This window comes from Limulus polyphemus, unplaced genomic scaffold (assembly GCF_000517525.1).
Source record: "Limulus polyphemus unplaced genomic scaffold, Limulus_polyphemus-2.1.2 Scaffold211, whole genome shotgun sequence".
NCBI classification, from domain to species: domain Eukaryota; kingdom Metazoa; phylum Arthropoda; class Merostomata; order Xiphosura; family Limulidae; genus Limulus; species Limulus polyphemus.
The window spans coordinates 243,165-255,037 of record NW_013665821.1 but is presented as its reverse complement, the minus strand read 5'-3'; the positions used below and the strand labels follow the sequence as shown (position 1 = coordinate 255,037).

Sequence of the window (11,873 nt, the reverse complement as noted above, 5' to 3'; positions counted from 1 at the left end):
TACCTGAATCTTTCCAACACAGAACTGACTACAGACCAGAAACAACTACTCAACCTGGGGCCAAAATGCAAAATGCAAAATATGCATAATTAAATGTTATATTTAAATAAATGAAAATATAGGTAATAGTTAACAGATATATATATATATATATATATGTATATAAAGTCTTTTTTTTATTTTATGGGTAATTATAACAAAATTACATATAATAGGAGGCCTTGTTTCTCTGGTAATTTTATAATGTAAAATGCAGTAAATTGTTCATTAAGTTGTATATTAAAAAAATTAGGAAAGAAATTACTAATTTTTTATTTATTTCCAAATCTTTTTTTAATTTTGTATTAGTTTACATGATTTTCATGTATTTGTTGATAAAATCATGCATTCCATGCATGGCTCAGTGACAAATAATCGAAGACTCAATAGAGAGATGATTATAAACATCTCATAAATGTGATGGTTTGAAAAGATGTGTCTGACATTACAAAAAGCTAATTCACACAAAAAAGTATTCCCATGAAGGAACTAAATTAGATAAGAGCGAATATATTAAAAAAATTATAAAAATGGTAAATGAGGAATAACAGTGATATTTTTGACATTGCCATTGAGGGGTACCATTGTTTGTTTTTTTTTACTCATCCCAGCTTTTTATTTTTAGCCAATTAAAATAGATTGCCATTTTTAGCCAGCTAGGAAAACATGTTTGAAACCACTGTTGAAATTGTTGGCTACATGAGAACCTAGCAATCAATGAAAAGTTTCATGTGCATTTACTATGGAATATGAAAAGAATTGTAAAGTTATAAAATGCTCAATCTATTCCAAATGTCCTCATTGTCAATGTTATTGTGATGGTTTAACATCTGAAGTTAAGTTATAAGGAAAAGCAGGAGGCAAACAACCCTCCAGCAAATGAAAAACTCGTTGGCTGGATCATTGAATCGGTCTTTGACAAGAACAAATAACTTATTAAACACTTTCATGAAGCATATCCTGATGAAATATTGCAAGAAGAGTTCCCAACAGAATATCAAATTGTTATGTTCATCTCACGGGTTAGACTGGAGTTCAAGGATTCCCAAATGTAGTTTTAACCACTGGTTGATACTAATACTACTGAGAGTTCGATGTCTTACAACTATGCAATAAAAGACATTTTTTTCAACAAAATTTATACGTAATCTTTCTCTCACCCTGATAGGTCAAAATAATGCATAAAAACAGGTTTCCAGTATGTGTGATTTTTTTAGCACCAACAGCCTGGTACTACAAACAGTACCACTAATTGGTGATGTAAGTGTTAAATAAAAATGTTATCAAGTTAAATTATATTTTGTGTTAAGTTTTTGTGAAAATATGTTTTCAGGTCCTCGATTTCATGTGTTATAACATAATAGCTGTTTTTCCTTATATAAACATTGTGAGAAAAATGTTGAATATTTTAAATGTAATATTTGAACTTTTACTTAAAGTTGTTGAAATGTGTAACACAAATAAAGTGGAACTTGTGCCAAAATATATTGATAGTATTTTGGAAGAAAAAAGTTTTTGATAACTGATCAAAAATTTGATAAACAAACCCTGTAAATACCTATGGAAATTATGTATGTATAATAAGTTGTTTCAAATAATAATAATAAAGTCATTCCTCTTACTTTCCAATCACCTCAATATTTTCTGAGTAGCAAAAGCTAATCCATATCATACACAGGTCATTCAGAACTACTGAAATAAATTCTACAAAGCAAAATCAAACAAGTATAATTTAAATTTTGTGCTATTTTGAGAGTGATACTTTATTATTAGTTGTAAACTTTGTACAGTCTTCAATGTTTTGTGCCTCAAACTGTAGTATTTAAACAAAACAGATAATATATATGAATTATGAGTGTTATTTTCTAAAAATAGCACGCTTTCCAACTAAGTAAGCTTGATTTTCAATTGCTATCAATATTTTTATTTTATAATTCAAATGGTATGTATAATATAACTAGAAAACATTTTGAGGTATAAAGTATTATTAATTAAAAAAATTTTTAAAGTAATTCATTGAATTATCTCGTATACAAGTTGAAAAGATCATTGTAGTTACTGTGGTCACAAACAAAATCTTGTTTGTATTTGTTAACAAAACAATCAGATACTATTCAAGAAAAGATGCAGAAAATGCTATGAGATATGTAAATGGAACCAGATTGGATGACAGAATAATAAGAACAGATTGGGATGCAGGATTTATTGAAGGCAGACAGTTTGGTAGAGGGAAAACTGGAGGACAGGTTTGTGTTTTTTGTGTAACTTTCTTGGGATAGAAATATGGTATATATATATTTTCATTCTCCCCTTTATCATGAACTTTAGTTAAGCATTTACTGGTTTGTTTTTGTTTTCTTCAAGCCAAAAAAATTACTTCTAAACTAAATATATGTAATTTCAATAAGGTTTTCAAATGTTTGGTTTCTGAAATTTAAGCAGTTTAGAGCAGAGAAATGTTCAGGTTTTATGGGAAGTGTTTTGCAAACTTATTTTCAAGTAAATGTTGTTTTAAAATAAAATAAAAACTTTTGTTTTGTAAAGTCCTGGGTTTATTTTTACACAGTGCAACATGCACACCATTATCTTGGCTATCTTTCCTATTTTACACATGCCAAAAGATTTTTCAGCATCTTGAAAGTTTTTGAACAAGATGCATAAGACCTGCATGAAGGTGAATACAAGCCTGATATGTTTAGCTTTTTTATGCCATGGAAAAAACATATCATTACTAATAACATCAAAACTAAGAAGAAAAGTATTAAGTTTTCAAATCATGAACTGAACAAATCATAAAGGTAAAAATCAGCAAGTTTAGTTATAAAGATCAATTATTTTTCTAGTCTAACATCAGTTGTACATTATCACAATCAGGTTTAAAAATGTAAGTTTTGTAACTCAATCACAAGGAACCCACATGAAATATTAGGTCGTCAAGAAATTAATGTCCCTTTTTTTTAGATGAAGAAACCCGAACAACTTGTATATCAAAAGAAAACATTTGTTAAATGAAATAGTCTCCATTCTTATTGATGATGCTTTTCCATCCTACAATCAGGTTATTAATGCCCTGATTAAAGAAAACACTTGGCATTGAAGCAAAAATCATGTCGATGTCCTTTTTAACACCTTCCTCATTTGTATACGTTTTCCCATTAAGTTGGTGTTGCAGCATTGTTTAGATATGTGTTTTTCACGTGTTTCCTATTTATGATTGTCCTTCTTTGCCATTTAAATTTTTTTTCAACAGTTTTATTTTAAAGTTTTTGTATTCAATCATTTCAACATTCTTTATTATTCTTTTTTTTTTTGCATTTATTTATTGTTCCTGAATTATAAGAGATCTTAGTATGAATTTGCAATTCAAGTTATTGACTACAGAAATTTGTGTTATGGTCGAAAACATTACTGGTACATCTTCCCAGGAATTGGGTTCAACTTTATCTGCAGAGGAGGTAAAGGCCTTAATTCCAAGGTAGCTAGATTCATATGTTTGTCCAGTGATTTCTTCTTCTTTTTAACTTGACAATGTTTCTGAGGAAGAATACAAACAAGGTGAAGATATTTGGACTATTTTTCCAGAACCTTCTTATTTTGGTCTGTCTCACACTACGCCTAAGTTTTCCCCTTCATTGTTTTTTTTTTACAGCTTGTTAATCAGATCGTTGTTTTAGGCATATTCTGGTTTTACTGTATGTTCGAGATGTGAATGATTTCGCTATCTGTGGTAAGTTTTTTGACTTGTACACTTCCCACATGGTAGATATACCTGTGGTAGGTGTGACTCAGATGCCCTGTGTGTGACTTTACACACGGGAAAATTAAGTATTTAACATCATCAGTGCTTGGACTTTGGTAAGTAGATATTGATTGCTACTTTGTTTTTTAAGTAATTTGTTAATATTACATATTTTGTGGACTATAAATTTTCGAGGGTATGCCAGTTAGATATTTATAAATACTTTAACTAGGTATGTTTAGATACTTTGTCAGTTACATATCATTACTATTAGTCACATCTACTTCATTGTTCTATCTAACTAATTTTTTTTCTAGCCATTGTTAATTATGTGCCTTATAATCCTAAATATTGTCAGGTTTGGACTTACTTATGTGTCCTAAGTTAGTTTAGATGAATTGTGAGTTAGATATTGATTATTGCTTTGCTTTCTCAGTAATTTTAGTTGGTTTGCAAGTTTGTTATTTTTGTGTACTTTGTTACCTAGGTATGTTTAGGCAGTTTGTACATTACATTATTACTACTTGTACATCTAAGTAATTTTTCTATCTAGATACATTTGTTTTTGTCATTGGTATCTACATGCCTTATAATCCTACTTTTCGTCAGTGTAGGACTTAAATTTTTTTTTGCTTTGCTACATTGCTAATGTGTTAATTTTTTTCCTGTTTGTAGGGCTGAGTTTGGCTTTAGCTTATTGTCCTACATTATTGTTACCAGAAACCAAATTTTCTCTTTGTAATGTACAATTCAAGACTGATGCCCACATTGTCAATAGTTATTTATTACTCAAAGTCTAGTGTTCCAACTCAGGGCCCTACCTTTTGGATTAGCCTCGGCTTTTTAAGTGTTTTGTCAGTTGGTATGAACTCTTGCCCGACATCTTCACTTGATGGGTTTTTGCACTCATTATTGCATGGATAACTGGCTCCTGCTCGCTTCTACCTGTTTACATTCCAGAGAACACACTATTCTGCTCCTATAAGAAGCAGCACAGGTGGGATTACTGATGAATGGGGGAAGTCCATTTTTACCCCCACTAAATTCCCCGTTCATTTGGAGGTTTTCTTCATTCCTACCTCTGTTGGGCCCAGCTTTCTTCTCTTCATCATAAGGATATGGAGCAAGGAGTCAACACCCTTACCTCACATTCTCTCACAGCTTAAAGTTCTATCTCTTTTGGTGATGTGGGCTTTCTTGGAAGCTCTCATTCCTGTGGGTCGGGCTCTTATGCGTTCCCTTCAGTGGAACTTCTACTCAGATCCTTTGGATCACCCTTTTACCCTTCATTCCCCACTTAGAGCCAACCTGGCCCAGTGGGGGCTCTGCTTTCTCCGCCTCGTACAGATTTACATCTGTTCATGGACTCACCTTTAGAGAGTTGGGTGTGCTTATCTCGACTTCCGGGAGGTTTCCAGTCTCTGGTCGACCAAGGAGTCTTCTCTCCATATCACCATTCTCAAGCTTATGGTGGTTCATCAAGCTTTATCCTACTTTATTCCTCTCCTGCAGAGGAGGGTGGTTATGGTACACTCTAACAACTCCACAATGGTAATGTCTATTACCAAGCAGGGTCTACCAATTCCACGTCTCTGTGCTTTTGGATCATGAGTCTCCTTTTCTGGGCCCACAATCACCATATTGTGATTTTAGCTTGCCATGTTCCTGGTGCCCTGAATCTGTGGCAGATCATTTATCTCATCCCAATAGTATTCTCCCCATGGAATGATCCCTTCCCAGTCCTTCTTCCCTAAGACATATTCTGCTTGTGATGGCATTTTGGCTTTCACACCCATTTCCTTACCTTCCATTTCCCACCTGTACTACCATTCTGATCCTGATCAGCTTTTTTGTCCAGTTTGCTTCTTAAGGTGTTATGTGGCACATCCTGCCTCCTTTTGTAGTTCACGTTCCTTACTTTTATTCCTTGGAATCCTTCCATTTCTTGTGATCTATCCCCTGTCATGCTCGCTGGTTGGGTTCACCAACTCATTAGGCTGGCATATTCAGACTTATCCACGGAAGGTCGCCATCTCCATAACATTTCTTCTCATCAAATTCTTCATATCACCATGGCTTTGGCTGCTCGCCGTCTGTTGGAGGAGATCATTCAGGCCAGAATGTAGGCTACTACCAATACCTTTCTTGTTCATTATTTGCACAATTTGGCTGTATCTTTCTCAGGTGGATATCGTATCCCTCCCATGGCAATTCTACAAACGTCTGTTTGGCTTTGACTGGAGTAAGTCTTATCACTTCCTTTCATTTATGTTTTCTCTTCAGAGACCCTATTTCTTTTTACTACTGATAATGGCAGGTGTTGTCTGGTCAGATATGCTTTGGCTCAAACCTGCACTATTTACTGATTTACTGATTGCTATAATGCTCACTGTAGAGATGGGGGTATTCCGAAGACCACTGGTGGCATACCCAGTGGTATATACATGTGTTTCTAGATATCAGTAAATTTTACTCAGTGGTAAACTGTCACTCATGGTCTTCATGATTAAAGCAGAAGGGGATTTTTGCCCACTTCTGCCAACCCTTTGATTGAATAAATTGGAGTTGGTCTGCTTTTCAAAATAGGGAATCATGGACACCCATTGCACTTTCTCTGGTGTGGCATTCCTCTGGACTCCTCACCATGTTTACTTCCCCATTTTCTTTCTTCCAGTGGAGCAAGAGAATCCTTATCACTTCCAGCTGCTGTTGTGGTGGACCATGGAGGCTTTCTCCTGAGTGCATTGTAGAATTTTAATTTACCACACACACTCATGATTACCCACTCAGTGAGAAGAAGGCAAAGCTGGTTTCCCCTCCTTTCATTTCCTCTGGATGCTTTTTCCTTGGTGGACAACTATCAGTTAAAGCAGGACCAGCCTACACAGGATCCTCCTCGTAGTACCATGTTCGGGATCACCCCACCCTGTTCCTACAGTTGTTTGCAGTAGATGCCCCTCTTCTTGTTAATTCCGGGTGCAGGAAGTTCTTTCCCTGCTCCTATGGTTGAGTTTTGGGGATTTCATCTGCCTTGTAATATAGGCAATTGGATATACGTACACTTTATTCTATGGTTGAGAGGCTGTTCCATGACCTCCTCATAATTCTGGATGTAGGATGTCTCTTCTCTGCACTTACAGTTGGGTGAGTTATGATTTCTGCTCATAATATTGTTTACAGATATTCCTCTGTTTTTACAGTTGAGTTGAGGCAATATCATGACCCCATAATGCTGGATTTGGTTGGTTTTTGGAAGTTTGTCTACATTTGGCCTAATGTTAACTTCCTCTTTGTTGCTTTGTTACTTATCACCTAAGTAGAGGTGATTTGAAAAATCTCCAAACTTAGCAAAACTATACTACAGAGACTGTATACCACTAATATAGCTGGCTGGCCCACATGGTTATTGTCTTGGCAGTAAGTCAATTGAGTTGAAACTGTGGTTGTACTATTTTCATTTCCTGATACTTAGCCTGGGTATGTTATACAGCTCAAATGGGGATTGTAAAACTGACATGGTACTGCAAGTTAAACATAATCTTGCAATATGAATGGCTGAAATGCATGTATCATGGGTGTATTGTTACTCAACAGTTAGAATCTTTGGATCTTTCTTCTGAATTGTGTACTAGAAATTTCTTTTTGTGATTTTTTAGTTTTCCCAGTAAAACTGCTTCAATAATCTGCTCTTTGCTAGTGAGTTAGTTTGAGCTCAGCATACAATCACAATTATAGTAACCTTCTCTATTTATAACTTTGCAATATAAATTTTATCACAGTGTATTGATACACAAGAGTAAGAATTTGTGAATCTTGTGACATTATCACAATTAGTTTGTTAAATTCTGATGTTTTTTGTTGTACCAACTATTTATATTGTGACAGGTTCGAGATGAATACCGAACAGATTTTGACACTGGAAGAGGAGGTTATGGGAAGCTGATTCAACAGAATATCAGTGGTGCACCAGGGCCTATTCCCATGATTCGCTGACATTTCATATTTAATGAATAAATAAAATGTGTGTTTATACATTTAATTGTTACTTGAATTACTTTTCTGTTAGTGAAACATACAACAAAGAAACCTTAAATTTATACTATTGCACTGTAAACTGTGGCTGTATAAGCTTGTTGTTATAGAGATAATATTATAAACAACAGTATTTGGAGGAGTATAAATGATGATTACATGCATTTAACAAATTAAAATATTGTACCTTGAATTAAGAATTGTTAGTAATTTTCATCACTATTTTTACAGAGCAACTTTTTTTTTTTTTATTTAAAGATGTTTCACCAGATTAACCTGGTAAAATGTCTTGAAGTTAAAAAGTAAAATATTTTGCTCTCAAAATACATAAAAATAATGTTTAAAATTGCAACTATTTATAGAATCAATGATTAATGTGAGAAAACTGTTCATAGTAAAACCAGAACAAGCTTTTAGCTCTGGGTCTTTAGTAAAAGTTTGCAGGTTCAGAGGTGTACATATTTGTGTTCTTCACTAATGTGTTTATTTAGTTGTTTTATTGTAATGTAAGCTGAACCTATTTCTGTGTAATTTTTCTACAGTGAATGTCGTCATTTCTCAAAATAAAATATAGGTTAATTGAAAGATTTTGGTGGTTTTAATTTCAATCTCCAAAGGAATTCTTTAAATCCAAATCAAAAAACAGTTTGTAACTATTCCTTTCTTGGAAGTTTAATAAACTTTAATTCAGTTAAAAGTATACATATATAGGGTTTCCATGGGTCATGAAAATCCCAGAAACTCATGTAGCTTCCTAAATAAATATTTTTAGTACAAGAAATCCTGGAAAAATTGTTGTTTTTTATTAGGAGGTCCTGGAAAATTTCTTTGAAAGGGTAATCTTATTGCTGCTACATCCCCTGTTCTTAGTGACAAGCTGTACCATTGGGTTTACCTTAGTTTTGCGAAAACAGGCTTATGAACTATGTACTTCTGCAAGGTGAACAGATATGAAGTGACTACTGTTGAAATGATATTGTTGGTGTAAAATATGTTCAAGACTCGTTTGGAGGAAAACTAAAATATTATAATGTTTTATAAGTTAAAGAAAATTGACTTTTCAGAATTATACTAATTCCATTTCAGCATCAAACATTTCAAAAGTAATTAACATTTCTAGGCTAAGTTCATCAGTTAGTGCCTAAAATTCATTAATAAAAACAGAAAGATGTAAATCTAAATAACATCAATATGATAGATTGTCATAAACCTAACTGCCATGTTTATACCTGATTAGGCATCTGCAAATAATGATAGGTCAAGGTACATATATTTTGAGTGTCATTCTGGACCTCTTTGTCAAACATTTTGGGAAAAATCAGGACTGTAAACAGTATTGTTATATATTTTATCAACATTATTCTGTATTTTCATATTCTTGTTAGTTTTTCTTTCGTTTTTCGTTTCATGATTTTTCTTGTAATCTTCATACCCTGTAATGACTAATATCACATGGCATCACCCTAGAGAACAAATCTATTCAGAAAAATTATGGTTTCAAATGTTGTTAAGTATAACGTATTTGAACATCCATACAAACATTGTAAGTGAATCTTGTGACATTGTTTTTCATACTCTGAAAGTAATAATTAATCTTTTCAATGGCTCATGAACTAAATACCCAATTTAGAATAACCTAGTGGCTGGCACCAGTGTGCTTGGTGAATTAGGTGTAATGTGTAATTGGTTCTTGCCAATTGTATTTCACATGGAAGATACCTAAGTAGAGGTGCTTTGAAAAATCTCCAAACTTACTCCAACCTTATCTTTGATTAACACATTAGGCCTCATTTGCTGAGGGCATTGATACCCAGAGGTAATTTGAAGTTGTATATTTAGCTCATCTAATTTTCAATTACTGATAATAAATAACATATTCTTGCAGAAATTAGACCTAAAAGTATTTTTTTATGAAACGGACTTACCTTTTGAATGTTGCTTTCGCAATGTGGACAAGAAACAATGAAACATGGGGGCATAGATTTTGTGGATATCAAAGTGTTACGTTTTGCTATACTTGTAAGAATGCAAAAAAATAATGTCCAGCTGTTTTAGCTAATGCTTTTTGACAATACATATACCTATAGTGAAAACTATCCTCTTTGTTCTTGCATGAGCTTTTGAATGAAAAACTGCAGGTAAAACAAAGAACATAAAGGTGGTCCTTATTTGTAGGTAAAATTTCTGGCTAAAAAGTTAAAAGCTCTCACCTCCTAATTTTGATTTCATGTACAAAAGAAACATTAAATGTCAAACTTAATCCATTTTTGACTATATTTAGAGGTTGTTCAATGAGATTGAAGTTCTAGACTGCAATGGCTTGTTACTGTATGTACAATCTGATATAGAAACATATTTATGTATTATAAATGATTTATTTAAAGCATTACTTTATTCATTGTACAATACTATAATTATATCATTTTATTTTAGTGTGTTTTGTCACTTTTCTATTGTTATTGTTTCCTTTTTGGCAGCCCCCCAGTGGCACAGCGGTATGTCTGCGGACTTGCAATGCTAGAATCTGGGTTTTGATACCTGTGGCGAGCAGAGCACAGATAACCCATTGTGTAGCTTTGTGCTTAATTACAAACAAACAAACCTTTTTGGTGTTAGGAAAGCATTTTCTATGGTCCTACACAACTTCACTGAGGAATTGTTTCTGTTGTTCTTTCTTTGTTATGATGACATTCTACTCCTCAGTAAGGGCCACATCCCTTTGAACATTGTCATTTACTACATTAAAGTGTTGAATAGTCTGCAGTCCTCTCTGACCTCCCATAACTGGGGGGAGGGGGGTCATAATCCAGATGGGATCTTGGGGCACCTGAAGAAGTGTTGTGTTTTTCGTTATAAAATCTTCAATTGATATGCCCTCAGACTTCTTGATATTTTGCTAGATGCAATTTAGAAATTTATCAGTGCTTTTCTTCTCCTGTATCATTGTTCGTTTTGTCTCTGTGGATACAGCTGAATCAAAGAATGCCAAATCAACGAGTTCCTCATTGATGTATCATAGATGTTCAGCAAATTTTTGACAGGGAGATTTTGAAAGCAGAATTCATCTTATACTTGACAAGACACTGTAGGAACTTAAGATCACGGCAAGGAGTAGAAACGGCATCAGGAGCAGTATACCATGCTCCAAGATAGACTAGATCAACAAAAATCCATATGTCATGGAATCATCTTTCCTCACAGACAGTAAGCTTAAACTGTCCCGTAAACATTCGGATCTTGAGGGCATTAATGTCTTGGCAATCCATCGTGCATGATGTAGTGCTCCAGATGCTATAAATTGCACTCCACAAGGAGGGATGCCACCATGAGAGGTTATGTCTAGTTCAAGGGGCTCTTGATAATCGTCTCTAGGTTGGCTGACCTAAAATCGTTTTGTAGCAAACTAGTGACACTGCTTAACTTCTGTGGCTTCTGCTACTTTATCATGGTCAACTGCAGTTTCATAACTGAACAGGACCATGTTTACCAAGATTGCTGGAATCAATTGAAAATTGCAGTATGTGGAAGAGAAGAAAGCTTCACACGGTCTTTGAAAACATATGCAAGGACAAGTTCTAAGATATGATTATCATATTCCAAATATCGAGGATTCTTGTTAAATCTTTGTTCTAACAGCAGATGTGCTCCATTTTTGTTACCAGTGTTTCAGAGCGAACTGCCTTTACATGATCAGTGGCCACAATAGAAGCTAGAGCCTTTTTGGTGCTAGAAATCAACCTTGGAATTGGTTCCTGCTCCAGTCAGAATTACTGGCTAACGATCCACTTGTTATTTCACTGTGAAATCATTAAGGAGCTTGCCATCCTACTGAACTACAGTGAGACTGTTGGCTGAAACTGCTCATTTTAAGTTTTTGACAAGTTCTTCACGGAAGTGATATCGAGATTTTCGGATCAAAGAAAAGTTTATGGTTGTCTCCTGAACATCATGACAAAGACTGTGACTTGCGTCAGTAAGGACAAATATTGCCTATCTGTCACTGAACTTGGTTTTGTCCATAACTGCTGCTGCTATATTGGGAATGATAATATTTCTTCTCGTT

The 11,873-nt window shown here is 34.1% G+C and overlaps 1 protein-coding gene across 1 annotated transcript in view; it reads left to right on the top strand.

Moving 5' to 3' along the window:
• The window catches only part of LOC106478436 (nuclear cap-binding protein subunit 2-like), a 32,152-nt gene extending 23,755 nt beyond the window's left edge, over positions 1-8,397 (top strand). The window contains exons 3-4 of the mRNA XM_013938978.2: positions 2,147-2,285; positions 7,664-8,397. Coding sequence (XP_013794432.1) covers positions 2,147-2,285; positions 7,664-7,771 — 247 coding nt within the window. The 3' untranslated portion in view covers positions 7,772-8,397. The remainder of the gene's footprint in view (positions 1-2,146; positions 2,286-7,663) is intronic.
• The last annotated feature ends 3,476 nt before the right edge of the window (positions 8,398-11,873 follow it).